This window comes from Notechis scutatus, chromosome 1 (genome assembly GCF_049901735.1).
Source record: "Notechis scutatus isolate UNSWTSFEM ecotype Mainland chromosome 1, rNotScu1.2, whole genome shotgun sequence".
Taxonomy (NCBI): Eukaryota; Metazoa; Chordata; class Lepidosauria; order Squamata; family Elapidae; genus Notechis; species Notechis scutatus.
Genome location: NC_142009.1, coordinates 293283029 through 293310320, shown reverse-complemented (window position 1 = coordinate 293310320; position 27292 = coordinate 293283029). Strand labels below are relative to the sequence as shown.

The window sequence follows — 27292 nt, the reverse complement described above, 5'->3', positions numbered from 1 at the left end:
GGAATGACAGCTGGAATCAAAATAAGAGGTAGATTTGACATAACCACTTTATCAGCTGAAAATAAATACTCTTGTAAGAATTTGACAAAAAAACATTGATATATAATCAATAAAAAAAAATAAAAACAGAGTCAATGTTAAATATTAAAAAAATGTAACATCAACTTGTATCTTACAGAATTTACAGTTGATTTTGAGGAAATTAAAATAGTAGATAAATTGAAAACTCATTGGGAAGTATAAAAAGAAATCTATCTTCAAGAGGAAAGCAATGACAAACTTAAAGAAGATCATGAAAATAAGGACAGTTCAGTGTCAACAATGATCAAAATACTTAAAGCAATGGTTGTTCCATTAATATCCTATAGATATTCAGAAAGGGTGAGAAAATTTAGACTGATACCTTGAAGTTATGGATTTGGTAGATGGTTACTAAGTGTATCCTTAAAATGCAATAAGAACCAATCCTTGGATCATTTAAAGGCTGATGGCAGGCAGAAATCCATATACTTTGGGCATCTGATACAAATAGATAATGAATTTGAAATATACAGTGTACAATGCTTGGCAAAGTTAAGTATGGCAGAAAAAGAAGGAAAAGGCAACAGAGAGGTTGAATGGCAGGAGAAAATAGATTACTTTAACATCCTTGGAAGAATTCCAAGATTGTCACCAGAATCAGGAGAAAATGGTGTTCATATATTCACCAGGAGTTAAATCCAATTTGATGGCACCTGACTAAGTAATAATGTACTTCTAATGTTAAGTCTTAAAACAATTGTCTGCTTTTTCTATTGAAACATGTTCTATTTTTTCAGATTTCTCTAAATACACGTTCTACTATGATCCTAGATTTTCCATTGATTGCGCAGGAAATGAATATACTTCTGGGTTTCCCTTACTTTTGTACTGCTTTGTTCTTGCTCAGTCCTTGCTGTTTTAATACCCTGCTTGTTGATGCCAGTAGATTGCTGATAGATTATTCTCTTGGGGCATAAGAATAAGAAGAAGCAAGGAACAAATGTGTCTGAAAATAGTTTGGAGATGAGAGAATGAAAGGGTTCAGAGAGACCACAAAAAAGCCAATATATCAGTCTTTTTCAACCTCCTGCCAGGTGTGACAGACTAAAACACCCATAGTTCAACATATCTAGGGGTCAAGTAGAAGATGGCAGCAATACAGTATTAATACTGTACCATAGAATCCATTTTTTCTGTACAAAATGTATCATATATTAAGATGGGATGGAATGGAATGAATTGTCTAAAATATATTTTAGCCTTTGTTTTTATAAATTAATGAGCATATTGATGCCTACACACACACACACATAAAAACACACACACACCACATGTCCTCATGTAGAATGCTATGCACAGACTTTCCTTTAAACAGTTCTTAGTACAGACTGATTTTTTTTAAAATTACATTTCTGCCAAATCATCTACTGGTAGTTCAAATGCCTGCTTTTAAACAATCTGAAAATAACATTTCCAAATAAAACAACAAATCTAACAGTAAAATAAAATTCCAATTTAAATTCTATAAAATTTTATTCTTAAAACTGACCCAGAGTTTAAAGAGAAGACACCAGTTTTGCTTAAAAAAAAAATGTTGAAGAAATTCTGAAGTACTCCATTACAGAAAAACAGTTTCTGCACTTAATGTTAAGCATCTCCAATTCTGAAGGCAGTTAGCCCACAGTCACAGACTAAATAAACAGGCAGATTTATGAGGTCATAAGAACTAAACTAAAATGTTATCTGTTCTCCACACAAGTTCTAAAGCTAGATAAGAGTTTTACCTAATATTTAGCTTTGGACCATTTGTGATCAATAAATGAACAAGTATAATATTTTGACTCATTTATTTAATTGAGTTGTCTTTATCTAGTTTTAGGACATGTTGTCAACAGAACATATTTTAAGTAATATTGATGCAGAAATATTACAAATTTAAAAGGGTGCATAAACCTTTAAGTAGTGCTAATCAAATTTGCAATCACCCACAGCTACATTCTACCAAACAACTAACTTTTTGGGTGATTTGGGAAATTATACATCTCCTATGATTCATCCACTTTGGGCCAGAAGATATAATAAATGTTGTAGCGTTCGTAATGGACTAACCTGCAGTCTTCACTCCGGTCCACGTTTCTAGCGGGAACATGGACCGTTCCTATTGGCTGATGCCGTTTGACAGCCGGCTATAAAAGGAGCCGTCAAACAGCATCAGCTGTTGCCACCAGCTGACTGCCCTGTTAGCTCGGCAGCCCCGGCAACCCTTTATTCTTGTAATAAAGTTACAGTTGAAGTTCGCTCCGAGTTTTGCCTCAGGTTATTACCGCCGCTCTACAACAGTGGCGACGAGAGTGGGATACCAATAAGAGGCAGCCGGGCAAAGAATTGCTGAGCGAAGTCACTACAAAAAGAGCCGAAGTCACTACGAGCTGATTGTCATTTAAAGAGCTATTGTCGCTATTTGCGAGCGCGAAATTCAACTTCCCTGCAGAAGAGACGGCACTGCCGAAGCGAGATGACTTCGAACCCTGCATTCCCGCCTTTCAGACCGACAGCTGAGACATGGGAGTACTACAGAAATTGATTTGACTGCTTTCTAGACGCTATAGACCTTGCTGATGCTACCACCCATAGGAAAAAGTCCTACTTTTTAAGTTTTTGCGGAGCCGCAGTGTTTGACACTGCTACGGCATTAGTGGCTCCACATTCAGTCAAGACTGTTCCTTGGGAAGAATTGCAGGAAATTCTTTCCAACCACTATTCCCCTAAGCCATCCCAAATTGCCAGAAGACATGCTTTTAGGAGACGGATTCAAGCTGAGGGAGAAACTATTAGTGAATACATGGCTGCCCTAAGGACAGCCGCTTTGCATTGTGGATTTAGAGACTATCTAGAGGACATGCTATTAGACCAAATAGTTTGTGGAGTCAAGGATTTAAGGTTACAAAGGCATCTATTGGCTAAACGAGATTTAACCCTATCAATAGCTATTGAAGAGTCTCAAGCTGCTGAACTATCTGCACTTTCAGCAGTGGAAATTCAGGGGAATCCAATTAGCCAGAGTAGCTCAGCCATCCATTACGACAAGGCATCCTTAGAAGAAGACTGATGGGGCTAACGATGTAAATTGCCTCAGGCAGCAAAAAACCAGTCAAGGGGAAATCAGGCCAAACCCTATTCTACCTCCCCGGCATCAGCCCATTTGCCTAAGCTGTGGGGGAAACCACCTCAGGGCATCCTGCAAGTTCAGGAATGCCATTTGTCTAAAATGCCAAAGGAAGGGTCATTTAGCCAGGATCTGTCAAGCAGGAAAGACTTTTGCCCAAAAGCCTCAGACAACACAATTTTTCCAAAGACAAGTTGAAGACTGTTACACCTGCTATCAAGCCAACCAGACAAACAGAGGCTCTAACAAAATTAGTGTTTTTGTTTCCATAGAAGGTAAACCTTGCAGGATGGAAGTTGACACAGGCTCAGCACTGTCTATCATCTCCTGGGGCACCCTAAAAAGGCTACTTCCCAGAATGACAAAGAAGCTTCTCCACTGCCAGTTGACCCTATGCGACTACCAAGGCAGAACCATCCCAGTCCTCGGAAAAGGCAAGTTTTTTATACAATTCAAAAATTTTAAAGGTTACTTGCCTTTAGTTGTAGTGGATGGTGCCCTCCCTAGCCTGTTGGAATTAGACTGGTTCCCTACCCATGGCCTCCCTGACACCATTGTGTCTGATAACGGCCCCCAGTTTACTTCCTGTGAGTTTGAGGTTTTCCTAGCCAACCTAGGAATAAGGCACGCCCTTACAGCTCCTTTTCATCCTGCCAGTAATGGCCTGCCTGAAAGGGCAGTCAGGTCAGTTAAGGAGGCCCTGGAAAGGTTTGGCCCTATAGACTGGCACTCTAAGCTTTCTAGGTACCTCTTGGCCCAACACACAACCCCCTGTGCCACCACTAATAAGTCTGCAGCTGAGCTCCTCATGGGCAGATGTCTGAGAACCACCCTAGACAGGCTCCATTCTCATTATGCCCCAGTCACCCCCTAGGGTCAGAAAGCCAGACAAGGGAGTTCGCTCAACATGACCGGGTCTACGCCCGAAACTACGCGGGTCACCCCTTATGGGTGCCAGGGCGAATTGTGGCAGTAACAGGTCCTAAGTCTTACAGGGTCCTTCTGCAAGACGGACGCATCTGGCGCCGGCACATCGACCAACTTAGAAGACGCTGGAGTGTGGTTACAGACGACACTCATTACATCCCGAACAAAAAAGAACTGCCGGCGCACACAGAGACTTCCTTTAGACACTACAAGCAAGCAAGCCTACCTGGACTGCCGTCGGTCCCTCACCCAGAGTCGCCCGAATCCAAGACTCCAGTTCCTTCGAATCCAGAAGCAGCCCAGCAAGCGGAGGACTTCTTTCCCGCAGCAGCTCCACCTGAACTGAGACGATCCGGCCGCCTGCGCAAGCGCCCGACCTACCTTAAAGGCTACGCATGCTCCGTTCTGGGGGGAAGGAGTGTACCGTTCATAATGGACTAACCCGCAGTCTTCACTCCGGTCCGCGTTTCTAGCGGGAACGCGGACCGTTCCTATTGACTGATGCCGTTTGACAGCCGGCTATAAAAGGAGCTGTCAAACGGCATCAGCTGTTGCCAGCAGCTGACTGCCCTGTTAGCTCGGCAGCCCCGGCAACCGTTTATTCTTGTAATAAAGTTACAGTTGAAGTTCGCTCCGAGTTTTGCCTCAGGTTATTACCGGCACTCTACAACAAATGTTAATTAAAATTATTAATTATAAAAGGAGGAGGAGGATTTATTATATTGTTCAGGGCTTAATACTTAGAGTCATTCAATGAAACTTTCTAACTGAGAATTCAGGACAAACAAAAAGGAGTACTTCATATAATTTATGGAATACATTGGTACATGTAGTAGTTAAGGTCAGGTATTAGATTAGTTTGAACATTGTGCCGATAGAAGAACAAAAGTTGTGTTTTGTTTGAACTGTTTATTATTTGACCCACAAATGCTTTATACATTTCAAGGAACTGAAGTGGAAATTGCTACTACAACAAAAATTGTAAACTTTGGTGCCAGTTTATTTAACATTCTTGTCTAAATTGATTTATAGCAGGGGCCACCAACCTTTTGGACCTCAGGGACCACCAAACTCATAATTTTAAATCCCAGGGACCACTAATATGAATTTTGACTGACGGTGGCTTGCTGATGTTGGTGGAAGAAAATATATATATATATATATATATGGATCTTTGGTTATTCGGGTTTTCTCCCGCGTAAGATTCAAAGTATCTAGGCAACGTTTCGGCGAGGTCCCACTCGCCATCTTCAGGCTGGTGCTTTCGGCTTAGTGCCAGTGCAAGCAGTGTGTGACCGGAGCTGCCGTCTCTCTATATATACAAGTGGTGGGGGATGGTGTGCTGGGCTGGTTGGCTGTGCTGCAGCCTCTTGATTGGTTGATGGAGTTGATGTTGGTATAATGGGCTGTGTAATGGCCTTTTGTTGTAGAGATATCCTGGATCTTGTGCTGTCATCTCCTGGGTCGTTAGCCTCTTGTGTTTTAACGGCTTGGGTAATGGGTTGTGTGATGGGCTTGTGAGTTCTTTTGTTGTGGTATCCTGGGTCTTGCGTTGTAATCTCCTGGGTCGTTTGTGTTTTGATCTCTTTTCGATTAGCCTCCTGTGTAGTAACAGCTTGGGTAATGGGTTGTGTGATGACCTTGTGAGATTTATTGCTGTGGTATCCTTGGTCTTGTGCTGTGATATCCTGGGTCATTTGCTGTGTTGTGACTTCTTGAGTTCTTGAGGTGTAATTTCTTGAGTTTTCTGATGTGATGTCCTGAGCGGGTGGCTGTGATGTAGCATTTTGGGTTTTTAATATGGCTTTGAGTTTGGGGTCTGGGTCTGTGTTCGTTTGGCTTCGAGTTCGTGGTCGTGCCACATCTTCATGGTGGGGGTCAGTTCGCTTCATGTATGGTTCAGAGGAGTTTGAAGTGGGTAGTGATGCAGCTGCAGTGCGGCTTCTGGTCTGTGGTCGTGTCTCATCTTCTGTGTGGGTGTGAGTCTGATTTTTACGTGGAAGTGTGGTGGTGGCATCTTGTGTGGCCCTCATGGGTGTGGGTCTGGTGTCATTTATCATGTTGGGTACTCGTCTGTTCATGAGGGCGGGTTTCCAAATGGCTGGTAAGCGGGAGGTGTCATCTCTTTTATTCATGCTGTGTGGGCGTTTTCTATCTCTATGGCTTCTCTGATTATTCTGCTGCTGTGGTGTTCAGTTTTGGCGATAGTTCTGGTATTTTTAAGGTCAATCTCATGTCCTGTGGCTTTGAGGTGTTGGACCAGGAAGAGGTTGGTTCTTCTTTTTGATTGAGTTCTTATGTTCTTCAACGCGTGCACTTATTCTTCTGTTAGTTTGTCCAATGTATGTGGTGAGGCAGGCAGTGCAGGGGATTTCATATACTCCTTGGTTTTCTAACTCGATTTTGTCTTTAGGGTTTCTTAGGATGGTGGATATTTTTCTGTTTGTGCAGAATGCTGTTTTAATGTTGTGTTTTTGGAGGATCTTGCTGATTTTGTCTGTAGTGCCTTTTATATATGGGAGGAGGGCTTTGCCGTTCTCTTGTTCTCTGTCTTGGATTTTGGTTGGGGTTTCTTTTTGGATTAGGTGGGTGATCTTCTTTCTTTGAAATCCATTGGCTGTTAGTACGTTGGTGAGAGTGTTTAGTTCAGTTTTTAGGTGTTGTTCATCAGCTAAGCATTTTGTTCTGGAGATGAGTGTCTCAGCTACGGAATTGATCTGTGCTGGGTGGTGGTGTGAGAGTGCGTGTAGATAGCGGTTTGTATGTGTTTTCTTTTGGTAGATGGTGTGTCCTAGGGAGCCATTGGGTTTTTGTATACCAAGACATCTAGGAAGGGAAGTTGATTGTTAGCTTCTGTTTCCATGGTGAATTGTATTTTGGGGTGTAGGCTGTTGAGGTGTGTGAGGAAGTTGTTCAGTTTTTCTTTCCCGTGTGGCCAGATTATGAAGGTGTCATCTACGTATCTGAGCCAGAGTTTGGGTTTGTGATCATATTTTCTAGAGCTTGTGTTTCAAAGTGTTCCATGTAGAGGTTTGCGATGACAGGTGAGAGGGTGATCCCATGGGTGCTCCTTCTATTTGTTTGTATTTTTGTCCATTGTAGGTGAAGTATGTATTGGATAGACAGTGGTTGGTCAGATCTAGGATGTGCTTGGGGGTTGTATTTGTTTTGGATGGCTGTCAAGGCTTCTTTTATTGGCACTTGGGTGAAGAGGGATATGACATCGAAGCTAACTAGTAGGTCGCTGGGTTGTAAGTTTTGTTTCTTTATGATCTCGATGAACTGGAATGAGTTTCTTACATGTGAGTTGATGGATTCTGCATAGGGCTGTAGTTGTTTGGCGAGAAATTTGGCTAGGTTTTGTAGAGGTGAGCCTATGGAGCTGACTATTGGTCTAAGTGGAGTTCCTTCTTTGTGTATCTTGGGGAGACCATAAAGCTTAGGGCATCTGGATGATTTCTCTCTGGGTATGATTCTTTGCTGGATTTCTTCACTGATGGGGGAGGCTTTTTTTTGGATCTGGTGGTTTTTTCTAGGTAGGTGGTGGGGTCTGTCTTTAGGGGTTTGTATGTGGGGTCTAGGAGTAGGTTGGTTAACTTGGTTTGGTAGTCAGATGTGTTCATAACCACTGTTGCGTTGCCCTTGTCTGCTGGTAGGATTATTATGCTGGTGTCTTCTTTCAGGTTACGTAGTGCAGTTTGTTCTTCTTTGGATAAGTTGCTTTTGGGTGGTTTGCTAGTGCAGAGGATGTTGGTGATTTCGAGTCTGATTCTATTAGCCTCATCAGGGTTGGTTTTGGTCAGGCTGGTTTCAACTCCGCATATGATGGTTTCTGTGGGGATGTGTTTGGGAGCAACAGCAAAGTTGAATCCTTTTGAAAGGACCTTGGTTTCGGCTTCGGTGAGGATCCTGTCTGAGATGTTGTGCACTGTTTGTTTCATGTGTGGCTGTGAGGGGGAGTTGGTTTCTGGCATTGTTGTAGTTTTCTGAGTTTGTTGGTGTGTGTGTCTGTCTTGAGGGTGGTCTGTGTTTCGGCTCTCCAGACAGCGAGTTGTTTGGTTGTCCCAAAGTAAGGGGTGAATCTTGTTGCTGAGTCTGAGGTGAAGTGTAAGAAGATCTTTGTTGATTTGGTCTAGGAGAAATCTTTTTGTGTGAAGTTCATTTCTAATTAGGGCCAATTCTGTTCTTTTTAGGATGCGTTTGGTGGCTGCTGTGTTGGTGTGGAATTTCAATTGGAAGCTTGTGGGAATTAAATTTTGATCTCGGCAGTTGCATAGGAATGCGAGGTCACATAAAATGGAAGCTCTTTGGACTTCAAGTTTTTCATAAGTCCTGGTCAGATGGTGGGTTTCCTCCCGTAGAGGTGCAATATTTGTTTTCTGAGGTTCTCGGGGTATTTGTATGTGGATCTTTGGTTATTCGGGTTTTCTCCTGCGTAAGATTCAAAGTATCTAGGCAACGTTTCGGCGAGGTCCCACTCGCCATCTTCAGGCTGGTGCTTTCGGCTTAGTGCCAGTGCAAGCAGTGTGTGACCGGAGCTGCCGTCTCTCTATATATACAAGTGGTGGGGGGATGGTGTGCTGGGCTGGTTGGCTGTGCTGCAGCCTCTTGATTGGTTGATGGAGTTGATGTTGGTATAATGGGCTGTGTAATGGCCTTTTGTTGTAGAGATATCCTGGATCTTGTGCTGTCATCTCCTGGGTCGTTAGCCTCTTGTGTTTTAACGGCTTGGGTAATGGGTTGTGTGATGGGCTTGTGAGTTCTTTTGTTGTGGTATCCTGGGTCTTGCGTTGTAATCTCCTGGAGTCGTTTGTGTTTTGATCTCTTTTCGATTAGCCTCCTGTGTAGTAACAGCTTGGGTAATGGGTTGTGTGATGACCTTGTGAGATTTATTGCTGTGGTATCCTTGGTCTTGTGCTGTGATATCCTGGGTCATTTGCTGTGTTGTGACTTCTTGAGTTCTTGAGGTGTAATTTCTTGAGTTTTCTGATGTGATGTCCTGAGCGGGTGGCTGTGATGTAGCATTTTGGGTTTTTAATATGGCTTTGAGTTTGGGGTCTGGGTCTGTGTTCGTTTGGCTTCGAGTTCGTGGTCGTGCCACATCTTCATGGTGGGGGTGAAGATGCCACCACCACACTTCCACGTAAAAATCAGACTCACACCCACACAGAAGATAAGACACGACCACAGACCAGAAGCCGCACTGCAGCTGCATCACTACCCACTTCAAACTCCTCTGAACCATACATGAAGCGAACTGACCCCCACCATGAAGATGTGGCACGACCACGAACTCGAAGCCAAACGAACACAGACCCAGACCCCAAACTCAAAGCCATATTAAAACCCAAAATGCTACATCACAGCCACCCGCTCAGGACATCACATCAGAAAACTCAAGAAATTACACCTCAAGAACTCAAGAAGTCACAACACAGCAAATGACCCAGGATATCACAGCACAAGACCAAGGATACCACAGCAATAAATCTCACAAGGTCATCACACAACCCATTACCCAAGCTGTTACTACACAGGAGGCTAATCGAAAAGAGATCAAAACACAAACGACCCAGGAGATTACAACGCAAGACCCAGGATACCACAACAAAAGAACTCACAAGCCCATCACACAACCCATTACCCAAGCCGTTAAAACACAAGAGGCTAACGACCCAGGAGATGACAGCACAAGATCCAGGATATCTCTACAACAAAAGGCCATTACACAGCCCATTATACCAACATCAACTCCATCAACCAATCAAGAGGCTGCAGCACAGCCAACCAGCCCAGCACACCATCCCCCACCACTTGTATATATAGAGAGACGGCAAATATATATATATATTTGTTTTCTGAGGTTCTCGCGGGTATTTGTATGTGGATCTTTGGTTATTCGGGTTTTCTCCCGTAGATTCAAAGTATCTAGAGCAACGTTTCGGCGGTCCCACTCGCCATCTTCAGGCTGGTGCTTTCGGCTTAGTGCCAGTGCAAGCAGTGTGTGACCGGAGCTGCCGTCTCTATATATACAAGTGGTGGGGGATGGTGTGCTGGGCTGGTTGGCTGTGCTGCAGCCTCTTGATTGGTTGATGGAGTTGATGTTGGTATAATGGGCTGTGTAATGGCCTTTTGTTGTAGAGATATCCTGGATCTTGTGCTGTCATCTCCTGGGTCGAGGAGCCAACGACCCAGGAGATGACAGCACAAGATCCAGGATATCTCTACAACAAAAGGCCATTACACAGCCCATTATACCAACATCAACTCCATCAACTAATCAAGAGGCTGCAGCACAGCCAACCAGCCCAGCACACCATCCCCACCACTTGTATATATAGAGAGATGGCAGCTCCGGTCACACACTGCTGCACTGGCACTAAGCCGAAAGCACCAGCCTGAAGATGGCGAGTGGGACCTCGCCAAACGCTGCCTAGATACTTTGAATCTTACGCGAGGAAAACCCGAATAACCAAAGATCCATATATATATATATATATATATATGGATCTTTGGTTATTCGGGTTTCTCCCGCGTAAGATTCAAAGTATCTGGTAACGTTTGGCGGTCTCACTCGCCATCTTCAGGCTGGTGCTTTCGGCTTAGTGCCAGTGCTTGCACTGGCACTAAGCCGAAAGCACCAGCCTGAAGATGGCAGTGAGACCTGCCAAACGCTGCTTTCAGATACTTTGAATCTTACGCGGAGAAAACCCAATAACCAAAGATCCACATACAAATACCAGCGAGAACCTCAGAAAACATATATATATATATATATAGATAGATAGATAGATAGATAGATAGATAGATAGATAGATAGATAGATATAGATATAGATATAGATATAGATATAGATATAGATATAGATATAGATATATATAGATAGATATAGATATAGATATAGATATAGATATAGATATAGATAGATATATATAGATATAGATAGATAGATAGATAGATAGATAGATAGATAGATATAGATATAGATATAGATATAGATATAGATATAGATAGATATAGATATAGAATATACATATCTATATCTATATCTATATCTATCTATCTATATCTATATCTATATCTATATCTATATCTATATCTATATCTATATCTATATCTATATCTATATCTATCTATCTATCTATCTATCTATCTATCTATCTATCTATCTATCTATCTATCTCACACACACAGACACACACACACAAACACACAGAGACAGGGGTGAGATTCAAATTTCTTAACAACCGGTTCTTGGGCATGGCCTAATTTGTGGGCGTGGCCTGGTGGTCATGTGACTGGCTAGGCATGGCTTGTATGTAAATATTATATTTATGTAAATTTTGAATTTTTTATAAAAAAAAGAACAACTTTTACCCAAAATCAGGCAAAGCAAGCAGGCAGATTGAGTTGCTAACAGAATCACAGATTCAGATATCTATCTTTCTGTCATCGGCTATCTGAGTCTGTCACATAAAATTTGCTAGCAAGCAAACTCACAAATTTAATTCGCGGACAGGGAGGCGAGGTGATGGCAGCGCTGCTTCCCTGGCCAGCAAAGAGAGCCCGAAGCCACCCGTCCTTTCCACCCCTCGCCCAGCCCGTCCCTGTCCCCACACATCTCCAAATGCGCCAGCAGCTCCAAACGCTGCAGTGGAACGGGCATCAGGCAGAGGCGCTGACTCAGAGGGGCTCAGCTCGGAGGATGCGGTGCAGGCCATCGCCTTGCCTCCCTGTCCATGGATGGGTGGGTGCTATCACTGCCTCAGACGGCCTCTCCCGGTGGCCCCTTCGGGTTCGGGCTGGAAGGACTTGGGAAGGAAGCCAAGCTTGGGTCAGCCCGGCTCTTTTGCTTGGCAGGCAGGCGCGCACCCGTGGCTTGCTTTCCTGGCTCTGCCCAGCCCACATGGCTCTGGCGCGGCCCTGACAGGATGAGTGGAGGGTCCAGTGGGGAGGCTCTCACTGCCTTGGTGAGAGCTCTGCTGCCGGGAAGGAGGGCCCGCCTGTCAGCTGCACTGGGCTCCCCAGGTGAAGTTCTTCACACTCTGCCCGACGCCAGGCACGGATGGCAGCTGGGTGCTTCTCCTGGGGTGGGCCGATCCTGCGCTGCGGCCCCGGGAGATTCGCCTCCCCACATGGGGTTGGGCTGCCCTCTCGGGCAGGGGAGGCTTTGTCGTACCGGAGTAGGGTGTCATTTTTTAAAAGAATTGGCTTTGCCTTTGAAGGCGAATGGAAGGCGGCGACAGGAGCGCCTGAAGCCGAGTGTCTCCGCCGGGCTCCAGTTGCGGGGAGGCGCCCTGGCTGGCTGCGCGTGGCTGCGCCAAACGGCACGGCATTGCTCTAAATGCCGCGGCAGCAAGGGAGAAGGGAAAGCAACGGTGGAGGAAGGTGTCCTGATACGAAGTGCCCCACCAACACCAAAGTCAACGCAGGCAGCACCGTATCCAGGTATGCAACAAAAGTACTTCCTAACGGCAAGCACCCCCTGCCATTCCCCCCCATTTCGCATGTTTAATATAGGCCTTAATTTGGGGGGAGGGGCTTAATTTGATTTTATGCCGATAAAACATGCTGGGCCTTCCTATTGGTGGAGGCCGTATTGTTGGAGAAACACGGTACATGACACGGCCCTATTAAGCATTCCCATCACCATTATTGATATAAATGCGCTCCAGAAATATTAACTTTTTATATATCCAGATAGTTAGTTCTTAGTCCAGAGAGTAAATGAAAGCTGTTGCAGGATCCAGAATCATCCAGCTGTTAACTATTCAACTATCAACTATTGATAGAATGTCTAATCAAAATTGATAGAGAAATTCTACTATGAGGAACTGGAGGCAAGCAAGGGTCACATAAGAGCTGGACAAAGCATCAAATCCAATCTTGTGCTCAGTGCGAGAATGGAAATTAAAGACGCTCTGACAGATACTTTTTTACCTTTGGTTGAACACAGCTAAGGAAGGAGATTTCGCTGCTTCTCTAGGTAATTGGTTCCACTATCAAATAGTTAGAAAGCTAGGAACAGTTACAGTTGGAAAGGTTTTTCTAATGTTCAGATAGAATCTGCTTTTTTGTAATTTAAATCCCTTATTCCCTGTGCTGTACTCTGGAATGATAGTAAATGGGTTGTGACCTTCTCTGTGCTAATTTCTCTATACACATCTAGAAATGCAATGTGCAAAACTGGAAATATAGTAATATTTAATAAAGTATATTAAGTCAGGAATACATGAAATCATGGGTTGCAGAGAGTACATTTTCTCCTGCCATTATATTAATAGAACTCAGGGTCATTCAACAAGGCTGAACAGAGGGAGGTTCAGGACAGGTTGTTCTTTGCACAGTATATAGTTAATCTGTGGGGTTATCTATCTACAATTTGATGATGTCCCCAAATTAAACAGTTTTAAGTGGAGATTAGAATTGTTTTTTTAAAACTAATAATGGATATTAGTTATTATGGCTAAATCTTATGTCTAGAATGCCATAGTTACCATAGCCAACTCTTGTACTTCCATTCCCCTTTGTCAGGTTCCCAAAACAGAGAAAAACACACAGTAATTTCCATGTTGATTTCTTTACAGTTCCACACCTCTAGAAAGAATCTTGGCAAGCTAAACCACACTGCTATCTACATCATCTATACTAACTGGGGCTGTCTTGACCCTCTTTCTCTCGCACAAACCATCTGAACTGAGCTGTCTTTAATCCTCTGGAATACACTCCATCCCTCCTGAAAATCCAAGCCTTGCAAGTTCTGAAAATATCTGAAAGGCTAGAGTCACCGTGCATGGCCTTGCTGCCTTTTTCAGAGTTATGAAACAGCAGAACTCTGGCACTTTGGGTCAGATGTAGATAGAAAAGTGGCGGTGCTTGCAGTGCTACCTATAGTAAGAAGCCTAATAGACCCCAAGAAGACAGAGGAGGAAATGAGACTGTTGCCAAAGAGACAGCCAGCCCAAAAGAGGGAAAGGTGAGAAAAGGAGCAATATTGTCTTAATTATGCTAGGTATAAATTGGGTGGAAGAAATGCTTTCAACATTCTGTTATACTGCCCTACTAGCAATAAAAATCTTTTCAAAAATGTAAGTGGTTCTTGTTTTTTATGAGCCTCACAGGGCTTGATTTTAGTCTTGAAAACCTGTCAAAGCAATTCTCCCACTCAGCTTATACCTGGCATAATTAAGGAAGAGTTTCACTGAGACTCTTTCTGTACAGAAGGTGAGAAAAGTTCTGATAAAACTGTCTCTGAGATTTACAACGTGAGGCAGATTTAGAAAATAAAAAGGGAAAGGAGGCATAAATAAGCAAATGTTGACTGTGTGATTATTTTACAGCTTAGTTACAGTTGGAAAATACTATTATGAAATGTTCCAAAAGCTCTCTTAAAAATGACTTTTGATGAAAATTTGAATGGCTTACTTTTTTTAAAAAAAACTGCACTGTCATCAGAAATACGCTTCAAACAAGACTTGCAAGTCATGTTTATTTTTGACATCAGTTGACATAATGTTCTTTGACCAGGAGAGGGAGTTAATAGAGACACACTCTAAATAAAATATTCCCTTGAATTTTAACCTTGGAATTCAAAGACTTGTGCAAATGACAGATACCTGGAAAGAAATCCCTTTATTTGAAGACATGGAATAGAAAAAAGTTAATTTTGACTAGTCTGACCCAAAACGTGAAGTGGACCAAACGTATAGAATCAATCACTTTTTAAATATGTAACTAAAAATAGAAAATTAGAGATTAATGATCAAAATTACACTTATTTCCATACAGTGAGTTAATTTCATACAAATACAAAACAATTGATAGAGCAATTCTAGTTCAAAAAATCTTCCTGACATGAAATAAATGTCTAGGAAATATCTCCCTTAGGAGAAATGAGCAATGGTTGACCATTTTGCTGCTTGTTAGGAATTGTCAGGCCATTTTAAGGATATGCTCCCTTCTGCCCATTTAGATCTCCTAGTTTTCCCAACAATATTCCAATCTCCAATTTCCTTAAATGGCATTTCAACATTTTACATACAGATAATGTTCACTAAAGGCTAGGTAATAGTTAGAAAAATGGGGTCATATTCTAGGGTGAAGTATGGTCTTGCATTCAAAATTTCCCTGGATCAAGCCCTGGTATACATGATAATCCTTTAGGTTTGAAGAACTGCTGTGCAGTTCATCTGTGGACACAGATATCTGCTGTCCTAGTCTGGAAGCACTGATTCTAACACAATAGGGGAACTGGAAAGGTCTATGACAATTCACTGCAGCCAACTTGCCACAGCCAACTTGCCTCAGTCAACTTGCCGCAGCCAACTTGCAGCAGGACAACTCGCCACGGGACAATTTGCTGCAGGGCAGGAGTTAAACTAATATCAAAGAAATGGTGGAATAGATAATTAAAGAAAGGATGCAAAAAGAGGGACAAAAATGAAATGTGAATGACGAAAACTTTTGTTTATTTTAAATAATTAAATTGAATTGTTAAATTGTCCTATAGTGAGTTGTCCCATGGCAAGTTGACTGTGGTGAGTTGTCCCGTGACATGTTGGCCATGGTGAACTGGCCACAGTGAGTTGGCTGAGGCAAGTTGTCCCATTCCGAACTGGAAGTCCATTGTTGCAGTAATGGAGGGTGTTATTCTTGACCTGCTGATGGTGTCTATCAGTTTTTGGTAGCACCTACTTCAAAAATGGTGGATGCTTCATAATCACAGGGCGCATAAAGGGATCAGGTCGCAAGAGATAGGAAAGGTCTCAGCTAGAGATCCTGGAGAACTGGTGAGAGCACACATAGAAACAAATAGTCTGACCTTGTGCAAAGCAGCCTCCTAAGCCTTGTATAAGTGATACACTGTTGTATTATACTCATGAGGACAGAAGAGAAATAAATAATAACCGTGACTGCACACTGTTCTGTTTGGCAAAACAGTAAGATCAAGCTGAGCCTGGGGCTATCCCCGTATACCTTTTGTTTGTACAATGAACAAATAAACAAGAGAGATACTTGGCAATGTACACGATGGAACAAAGAATGAATGTTTTGAAGGATTTTATTGAAATTGACATTATTGAGTAAATAAGTTCCACATTCCAGCAGTTATGAATCAGATATTTTATTCTGGAACTGAGTGAGGCAGGATCCAATGAATGCTCCAATTAAGTTTTAACACATTTTGTTTCACATTTTTGAAAACTAGAATGGTAACTGGCAGTTCATTTGTTAATTAATAGGCTCATGGTTTGGCAAATAAAATGCTGACATTACAATCAGATACAACTATGCCTAATATTTATATTTAAAGAAATAGTGATTAAAATTTTGTCGTGACTTGTACAATTTTCTTCTGATCCCATGGAAGATCTCACCAAGAACCTACTGTACATTTTTAAAAATGTAACAAGAAATACTCTGCCACACACAGCAATATAATTAAACATAGATTTCTATGTATAAAGTTTTATTTACATTAGTTGGTTGAAAATAATTATTTAAATAGCTGTATCCTTATTAATATAGAAAAAGGCCACTATTCCCTACAATAAAATAATTCTTACGTTCCCATACCACTTTTATAAAAGTTGAGACTTTGCTAATAATTTATTATATCCCAACCTTGACATAATACCTGTTATTGTTACCTCTGTTATGCAGAGGTTTTTGAGATAATAACCTCAATGACCATGTTACATTTTATATCATATTTACTATGTTTTAATAAAAAAAAATTCTCCATAGGGAAAGTGAAATAAATAGAATTATTTGGGGAGGAGGGGTATTACTTGCATTCTGTGTAAGAAATGAGTGGATATTTCCCCTACAAATATATACATAATGAATATTTGACTTGGAAATGAATTCTTGAAACAATAAGTTGTTATTTAACATTGCCTCCATTCTCTACATTTCAAACAAGGCTCATATTTCTGTGATTATGACAAAAAAAGAATATACAAAAAATGACCCAAACTCACAATTTAAAAGTCTGTTATGAAAACAGATCTTCAACCCTAAGCTTTCCTTCCCCCAAAAAAATCTCTCTATTCAATAATCCTGGCTCTAGTTCCTTGTCCATTGTTTTCACATCTTTCAGGAGAGATGAGAATATATTAATATGACTATCATGTAGTACAGAGGTCTCCAAACTTGGCAACTTTAAGACTTGTGGACTTTTAACTTCAGCATAGCTGGCTGGAGAATTCTGGGAGTTGAAGTCCACAAGTCTTAAAGTTGCCAAGTTTGGAGACCCCTGATGTAGTACAATAGCTCAAGAAACCCAAAGGACAATCCTACTCAACTTGATATTTTCAACATGGTTTGAACTTCAGCTAATATTTGCCTACTGGCTAACTGTAGTTATAGTCTAAAACATAGACTATACAGTAAAGTAAAACTTGGAGAAGATGACCATAAAGTACTACTAAAAGCTCACTGTTCATTGCAGATTTTAAAATTGTGTTCCATACTTTAATTTCCCCCTTTTTCTAAAAAAAAATGGCCTTATAAAAATTAATTTGGGTCATTGAGATTTTACCTGGAGGACTTTCAAAGGCCTATCACTTCCCCTGAACTATATTTGGAAATGCAAGTTTCTGGCTTCTTTTAGTTCTAGCTGCCATTTTGTATCTCCTATTTTTACAAAAATGACCCTGCAAAATACAATGAATGTATAGCACCATATACAGTATACATGAAGAAATACCAAAAACACTACAGGAAAAATAAATAAGAAGTGAATGCTACCATTGGGAAAGCAAGTCGAAATTCACATTGTTCAGTTACTTAGAACTGTGCATCCACTTCAAGAAAGCAATGACCCAGTTTCCCAGCCTGGACACTTTCAGCCATAGAAACCGTTCATACAGATTTATCTGCCACAAGCTCAAGGCCTCAGAAAGGGATATCTGAGCCTTTCTGAACAGCGAGTTACTCTTGCTCCTTTGATACCTGAGCAAAACACAAAAAGAAATGCATTAACTGCCTTATAAAGTAACAATAAAATACCCCCAGAAAGGAACCATTTCTAAAATACAAACTATTTTGTAATTTCAGCTGAGTACAACATATGTAGTGTGTACTAATGGCTCTTCTCATATGGTAGGGATCTCCAACCTTAACAACTTTACAGCTTGTGGACTTCAACTCCCAGAATTCCTCAGACAGAATAGCTGGGAGTTGGAGTCCACAACTCGTAAAGTTGCTAAGGTTGGAGAATCCTCTCATATAAGACTCGAAGTGTGTCTCTTCATCTACCGTTGCATTAAGTTCTCCAATTACTCCATACTTTATAAGAAGAATGAGTGCAACAAAGATAAATACAAAGGAGAAGAAGAAATTAATCTTGTGTAGAAAAAAACCAGTGAGAGGAAGCACAGACTCTTCAGAACTACTTTGAAGGTGGGGATGGAGAGAACAGGTAAGAGTGAACAGGAGAGGAGACAAGACTGATGAAGATGACAGGTAAAACAGAAATACCTCCACAGAAAGAACCAAACACCCTCAAGCCCCATTTTGTATTCTCTGCAAGTGATGAATGGTATGCTATGTCTACAACTCCGTAAGCAATTTTCTCCACTTTAATTGAATTTCCTTATGCTGTTTCAAGACAACAGCAGATAATAAATATCATGAATGGACAAATGCTTTGAAAGAGGCATTTCACAACAATATGAAAGATATACAAATTAACCATTGGAATCAGTGAAGCAGCTGTGCTTTTTTCCAAACTCACACCACTATTTTGTAAGTTGGTCCCAGCTGTTTCCATATGCATGGCATGTCCATTTTGTTTCAATTGGAAAAAATGGAAGTGAAATAGCTACATGTTTGTTTAGATAGCTGGGAATAGCTACTTTAATGATTTGGAGAAGTACTTCATAAATGCCCACTCATGTAGCAAAATATCTCTTTGAACATATTTGCATAAAATGAATAAATATTTTTATGACAACGATTGTTTACTGCATGGAAAAATGCACCAAGCTGACTTTTGTAACTTCTGCATTTTAAAGTCATTGCAAACAGGAATCACAACATCAGTTAATAGTTCAGATTTCTACTTATGGGAGACTGATGGGTAACAGGAAAAAAAAACAGATTGTCTTGTATATAATAACTGAGATTATTACATGCACAAAGATGGAGAGATTTGGTAATGGAGGAAAGGTTGGTGAAGCTAATGGAACTTGCTAAAATGGCTAACTTAACTTGTTGGATTAGAGAAAAAGACAACATCTAAATGTATCAATGACAGGAAATCCCTTATTTATTTTTTATTTTATTTGGTTTGTCAATTGCTTACAAGATAATAGGTATAAGTAAAAACATAATTATGAATACATGGATACATATAAGAAAAATAAAAGAAACAATAGGATAGGGACAGTAGGCACGTTGGTGCGCTTATGCATGCCCCCTACAGACCTCTTAGGAAAGGGGTGAGGTCAATAGTAGAAAGTCTAAGGTTAAAGTTTTTGGAGTTTGGGGAAGAAATCACAGAGTCAGGTAGAGTATTCCAGACATTGATCACTCTGTTGCTGGAGTTGTTATGGTTGAAGCTGAAGTATTCATTTGCAGATAGGACATTGCAATGTATGATTTTATATACTATACTTAGATAGGACTGAAGGCGGCGTAGTTCTAGGTTTTCTAGGTCTAGAATTTCAAGTCTGGTGGCATAAGGTATTCTGCAACGAGTAGAGGAGTGGAAAACACTTCTTGTGAAATATTTCTGGACTTTCTCAACTGTGTTAATATCAGATACGTAATGTGGGTTCCAGACTGATGAGCTGTATTCAAGTATTGGTCTCACAAATGTTTTGTATGCTCTCATTAGTAGTGTAATATTACCAGAGAAAAAGCTACGTAAGATTAGGTTAACAACTCTTAATGCCTTTTTGGCTATGTAGTTACAGATCATTAGAGATGAGTACTCCAAGGTCCTTGACAGAGTTTGGATCATCAACAAGGACTTGATTATTCAGCCTCTATTTTATTTTCTGATTTTTATGGATTTTTTATTTTATTTTATTTTTTATTATTTTATTTTTATGGATTTCTTGTGTAAAAAGGGAAAAAAAGAATCCTACTTATGCGAATGGGGACTTACATAGCAACAGCTCGTATGCAGCAGCGAGACATGTTGAGGAAGGAGCTGGCATTAGCCCGTGTCTGCAGGGCGGATTCAATCCCCCTGAGCAAATCGTTGGTCTTCAGCAGCAGCAACATCTGACGAGGAACATTGCTGAGAAGCTTAGTGATCTGAGGTAAGTAAGTAGCAGCATTGGTCCGGATTTCTACATCCTGGAATAATCAGATCAGAAATGTAGGAGAGATCAGGAAGGAAGAGATTCACATTCTGAGCCCTGTCAACAGAAGATTTCCAAGGTAGTAGACAGGGATATTTCCTAGAGAACCCAAGGTTCAAAGGGAAATGCAAAATCTGAAAACTTTTTGATTACACAAAGCATTTGTTTTATCTCTGATTTATGTCCCCTTTTTAAAAAGAACGTTTGAGTTTCCTATATGATAATTCTGATGGCATTTATTTATTTAATTGCATTTAATGAGCAGCTTGTATAGGAGGTCTCCCTTAATTGTATCTGTACAAGACAGGAAGAGAAGCTTTGCTCAAAGGAAGCAACTGGTCTAATGCCATGCAATGAGTTTCGGGGCTGAGTTGAGATTTAGACCCCAATTTCCTTGGTCCAAGCCTGACACCTTAAATACCTACATTAAAAAAATATTTTAGTCAGCCATCAATACCTAATCAACAACTAAAAAGCCACCCACAACCAGACACCATATAAATACCACACATAGAATAGTTTGAAGCACACACTCTGCTAGAGAGAAGTTCCCTGAAGATGGGCTCCAGCATGAATCTGAAAGGCCAGAAGACTAAACTTCTGGTCCCAGTGACCAACTCAGACTAGATCCTGTAACATTATCCTGGGACATGTATACTCACTTTCATTCATTAAAATATTATATTAAAATATTTTAAATATTTTAAATATATATGTATATACTATATTAAAATATTACATTAAATATACAGCACAAGGCTATATTAAATATTAAATTATTACACTATATATTATACTTTATTAAAAATATAGCACAAGAGCTAGTTTACACTGGTAACTCAGTGAAAGGCAGTATGCATTTTATGCAGAAAACCCCAAGTCCAATTTTGGAAATGCTGGTCCTCAGTCTGAAACTGTTATTGGGCAATTAGAAGAGAGCAGATTCAGTGTAATATGTAAGCTGCCAGGCTTATTCTATCTGAGATAAGCAGTGAATCTTCAGCATGACATTTTTGTGTGTCACCCTTTTTTTAATCCCAAGAAAATATACCTCATTACTTGTGACGGGCAAACGATCAATGCCTCTGTTGACTGATGCCCAGGAACGTGCAGTAAGCATGCAAGCAAACAAGGGGTACAGATCACCTGCTCCCAGGCGCTGGCTGTATTTTTTAATCTGCTTTATGTCTGCCTTGATCAGGGCTTGCCAAAGTCGGCAGTAATCCAAGCGGAAGCTGTCTGTCAGGACCTTAAGAAAAACAATGGCACAAAGTATTGTTAAACAGTCTGTGGACTCACGTACAGATTGTTCTTGAAGAATTAAATGGCCTGGGTCACTTGTTTCATACCAACATGGACAGTTGACTTAAATTCTGGAGCATTGGGTGAGCATGTGTGGCATCTCTTATTTATTTAAAAATGTATTTATTTAAAACATTTATATATAGAGAGAGAGGCTATCCATATATATATGGGTAGCCTCCAATCAACAAATCTCTCAATCAAGAACATCTCTTATATCCTAAATTTGCCTTCAAACTCCAGGTGAAATGTTAACACTGCTTTCTTTCCTGTGCAGTCTAGAGCTGTATTTGCCCAACCTTAGTCCAGCCCGTCTCTCCAATAGTCTGGTCAGTTACTTTTTGGCTGAGCTGCTCTTGGCATTACTACAATATCTATCTCCTGCTGGCAGAAAGGGCACCTCATGGAAATAGCTGGCTCTTTTCTGCCATAGTAAAAATATTTCTCCCCACAGGTGGTCAGATGTTGCTGCTTAATGACAAAACCAATCTTCATTATCTTTCCGTCTGTTTGACAAGCCAGCTACATACCTGATAGAGTCCATGGTCCAAAAGTATAATGTGCGACTTGCCTGTAGTTGGACACTTCCTCACCAAGACATTGCCAGGATGGGGGTCACAGTGCACAAAGCCATTCACAAAGATCATTTCACTGTATATCTTTCCTAGGTTGCGAGAGATCTGTAGAGAGAAGAAGGAGATGCAAGGCCCCAAGAAGCAACAATACCAGGAAGCATCGGACTATCACCTAGTTCAGAGCAGTACCACCTATTGGAATGGCAGAGGGGTAGCTGGCTAATTCCTTTTTTATACAAGAGAAAATGGCATCATTCAAACAACATGTGTGTGTACTTCGAGAAAGCATTACGGTGTCTTTCCCTCATCTGGATAGAACTAGAATTGTGCCAGCAGAAGTGTAAACATGTTCATCAAAATTAATCACAAATAACACTTTGAGTGTAGATAAGCAGAGTGTAGATAAGCAATATGGGTGGGGGTGAATGGAATGGAATGGAACGGAACAGAACAGAATTCTTTATTGGCCAAGTGTGATTGGACACACAAGGAATTTGTCTTGGTGCATATGCTCTCAGTGTACATAAAAGTAGGTTGCCCAAATATTCCTATAAATCTTATTTAGTAAGGGTTGCACTTGAATAGCTACAAATGAGTGAATTGCCAGAGAAGATGAAAAATATAATTGTAAAAAATACTTCATTGAGGAAAGTTGTATGTTGTTCTTGCTCAGATATTGTTGCATGACCATCCACATACAGTTGTGAATCTGAGTGAAAGCCTATGGGTAAAGTGTTATCCGAAATGAACTGTAAAACTGTGCCTGCCAGAGACTGGAAAATAACATTTTCCAATAAAATATGACTCAAATGTATTTGACTGCATTTACTTCTTCTGAGTTCGCCTTCAAGCATGAACAGAATCCAATTGGTTAAAAAAAAAGGATGCATGTCAAAATATTACAGTGTACTAATGAAAGGATGAATGCTCGTTTAATTAGGAAATGGCAGCTCTAACATTTAATTTTCTGGACCAATTGGCCAATCAGCATGAAGTAAAGAAAACTGAATTTCACATATGCTGAAATGAAAGAAAAAGAATAAAGAATAAGAATAAAGCAATGGAAAAATAAATTGAGTACCTGATTTTTAAAATCTTTTCTACTTCTACTCCACTACAAACATAATTTGTTTATATATGCAGTTTCATTAGCAGAGCTTCTACCAAGGAATCTACAGTAGGATCAGGTTGTAATGAGAATTACCTCTGAACAATCCATCCCACCTACTGCCTCAACCCAGGTTTTGTAAGGAAAAAGAATGTAACATATGAGTTTGTACCAATGCTAACACATTGACAGAGTATTATTTGTTTTATTCTGTATAATTTCAAAATTTACCATCTCCTTCCATTGTGCACACGAAATTGGAAATCACTCATTTTCTTCCACAGTTACGGCTTATAAAACTGTCATGCACCATCCACACAATTAATTAATAACTTTTGTTAAATTTACAACACATCCATTCTAGAACAATGATCAATATGGCCAAAATGGGATATATGCGGACATCTACATACTTGACTTCAACCTTTCTTCAAACATTGCAATTGTTTTGAGCACATATATAGTTGTTTACCACACCTGCTATATGATTATGAATCTTCTCTGGAATCAAATTGATGTTGTAATGATTTAATCTCCCTGCTGACCATGGAGCAAGTGGTACAGGATGGGATCCAACATGTCTGTTTATTCCTGTCTATTCCAATTTAGAAAACATGCTAACCATTGGCTCTAATTCAGCCATAATATTTGCCAATTATTTTAAGGGATGGCGACACTAACTCCTATTGATCTCATTAAAAGTAAAGGTCATGATGTAGCTCATTTCTTAGGGCTTGATATTACCTCCTCGGGCCAAAAGAATAGTGTGGATTTTAAAACCTTAATCGAAGGTTAATTGGATCAGTAAACATGTTGCTTTTTAAAAAAAAACAATCCACCAGTGCAGGCGCTCCCAGTCACACTGGTGTGAAATTAGCAAAGGCAGGGAAGGATGTAGGTGACTGAACATGTCAGCTTGCTCCCCATCACAACTGGGCTACACCCGGTATTAATTTTATACAATTTTTATAGAAAAGTTAGTTAGAAAAAACCGAGGGCTTACTCTTTAGGAAAGTTACCATCCAATAGGGTTTTGGGGGAGGGGTTTGGTACAACATTACATAGATTTGTTGTGCATTTGCAAAAATGTTTGCCTGAGACCTTAGGATACTTTACAGCTAATAATTGCTCACAAATTTGATGGGCACTGATTGAGGAAAAAATCCATTTCTAAATTCATAACAGCAGAATGTTTGGTGTAGTCAACACTTGCAGTCAAATAAAGTGGAAATATTTTTAAATAGCTGAGTGAAATGTAATATTTCAGATTGCAGGGGATAATAGCATTTATGTATGCTACCCCAAATAAAATATAAAAAGAAAATTACAATATCGAGAACGACTTTGTGGAAAAATAGCATCTTATTCTTCTGATGAGACACAATGTATAGCTAATGGTTCTTCCATCTTATGTCTTATTGATAAACATAAGATACTTTAATTTGAATCAAAGTGTTCTTTTACATTCTTCCATAAGTACGTAAAAAGAATTTTGTAGATTAAACCCAGGAACTAGGAAATCCAGTATTCTGTTACACAGAATGGCCAACTAGATTAATCATGGAAGCTGACAAAGAATGCATGAAGGTAATAGTTTTCTCCCACTATTGCTGTCATGGGGAACCTATGGCACACGTGCCACAGGTGGCACGCAGAGCCATTTGTGTGGGTATGCGAGCCCCAGCCAAACTTACCTCACTGCGCATGCATGCACCTCCCAGCTGATTTTTTGGCCCATTTGAGACCTTTTTTGGTCTCCCAGAGGCTTTAGAGGCCGAAAAACAGGCCCACTTTGTCACTTCCTATAATTTCCGGAAATACCAGAAGTGACAAAACGGGCCCATTTTTCGGCCTGCAGTGGCTGCAGAGGCTTCCCTCGAGCCTCTGGGAGGCCAAAAAAGGCCTCAAATGGGGTGAAAAATCAGCTGGGAGGTGCGTGCATGCACAGTGCAGGTAAGGGGGCAGCAGGGGGATCGCACGTGCTTGCGCAGGGGGCATGGGGGGGCGTGCGCAGTGCCTTCTGGGTGTTGGCAATTTTTGGCACAGGAGCCCAAAAACATTAGCCACCACTGCACTATTGCTACATGGTACCTGGTGTGCCTGAAGACAGAAATAAAACACTGTAGGGTTTCCTACTATCCTCTAGCAAGACTATTGAAAACCTGTGGTCACTGAATCTGAGAAATGTTATCTTTCTATATAATGATGTCATTAAAATTGCCTAACTCCATGTCTCATGACCATGCCCTATGTCACCTGCCAAATTTTGTCTCATGGAATGCTGAAAAAGAAATTTATCATTACTAGTTTAGTGGAGTAAGCATACTTCAAAGGATTTCTGATAATGAAGAATATGCTCTATTATGGGAGTGTCAGATCATTTTTCCTCAATTCCAGATGTGGCTTTCTAAAGCCCAATGGATAAAAAATTCCTCCAAATCTAACAAGAAGAATCTTACCCAGTTATTTAAAAAAAAATTACCCAGAGCTACCCTGTGGTAAAATGGGGAGGGCAATACATTTTAAAAATAAAAAGCTAATAATAATAAATAAAATAAAAACTCCATTCATATTTGGAGGGCTGCTTTGGGATTTTCAGAAAGACAAAACAAAGGGTAGGTGATCATTTATTTATAGAGAAAACAAACATGCTTGAAAACAGTGCTCTGAAGAATTGACATGCCCAGTTCATAATCATTACACAGGCAGGCAAGGAAAAAGAGTATAGTTATAAATGCAGATCACATATGGCTGCGCAAATTCAGTTTACTTTTTTTTTACTATTGGTATAATGATTGTTGCTTAGCATGAATAACCCTGAATCCAGCACAAAACATAAAAAATATTTGTAGGATTGTAGAAACTGATGGCAGCAGAATATTGTAGGACGGTTCTGGCAACCAAATGGTACTCATGGGCATTAGTAATCAGTAATATTTAATATTTTCCTAAAAGTACAAAACATGTACAACAAAATCTAAATGAACAGAGCTACTATCAATGGAGATAGAGATAATGAGATTAAATACAGAACAAACTAGAAATTTTGATAATCAGATCAGATAAGCAAGATCCAGAGTGGAGTTCTTGCTGCACATATCTAACAACAATAATTTATTGGCCACATATATGATGGCTGACACAAAACAAAATTCACAATATATTGAAGGCTGAATTCTTTGCTTCACTGGCAATGGCAAAGCTTTTGACTGCGTAAATCATGTCAAAATATGAAATATATTCTGGATAAAGGGCAAACCAAGCTCCTTAATTATTTTCTAAGGAATCTTTACAATGAACTAGAATTATATTAAGAACATAATTTTGACAAATATTGGTGATGTCAAACTATGGGCTTACTGTTAATCAATTTACAATTGATGGCAAAAAGTGAAAATGGTAAATAAGTCTGTTTTCCTGAGCTCCAGATTACAGAGTGATAAAAGAAGGCAATAGCTAAGGTTGATAAAATCACAAAGGTGGAGATGGTTTGTCGACCAGATCAAAATAGTTAAAACAATGGTCTGAGAAAGAGTAAAGAAAATAATATGAGGCCTACAATTTACGGATGTGGGGATAACTATCAGCAGTATCATGTATGCAAGAATACCAATCAAGCAAAGTAGGGCAACATTCAAATACATCACAGGATTATTCCTGAAAGTATTATTACCAGAAACAAGTCAAAATAATGAACATTTGCCTACATAGTTATCGTCAAATTTAACTCAATATGCACCCAAATAATCAGGTTTAAGTTAAACAATGGAAAACAGGCTGGATGCTTTTTCTGTAAATGATCAGTAGGAAGAGGTCAAGGTTTATGGATAAGGGGTTGGGATCCTTAACCTTTGCCTCTTGTTTTTTTTTTTTATAA

General features: G+C 40.2%; 1 protein-coding gene across 2 annotated transcripts in view; it reads right to left on the bottom strand.

The window, feature by feature from the left end:
• Positions 1–16157: 16157 nt before the first annotated feature.
• The window catches only part of ADCK1 (aarF domain containing kinase 1), a 115656-nt gene continuing 104521 nt past the window's right edge, over positions 16158–27292 (bottom strand). For both annotated transcript variants that reach the window (XM_087952011.1, XM_026664352.2), the window contains 4 exons: positions 22263–22412; positions 21482–21679; positions 20232–20425; positions 16158–18070 (listed from right to left, as the gene is read on the bottom strand). In XM_087952011.1, the coding sequence (XP_087808137.1) occupies positions 17902–18070; positions 20232–20425; positions 21482–21679; positions 22263–22412 (711 nt within the window). In that variant the 3' untranslated portion in view covers positions 16158–17901. The remainder of the gene's footprint in view (positions 18071–20231; positions 20426–21481; positions 21680–22262; positions 22413–27292) is intronic.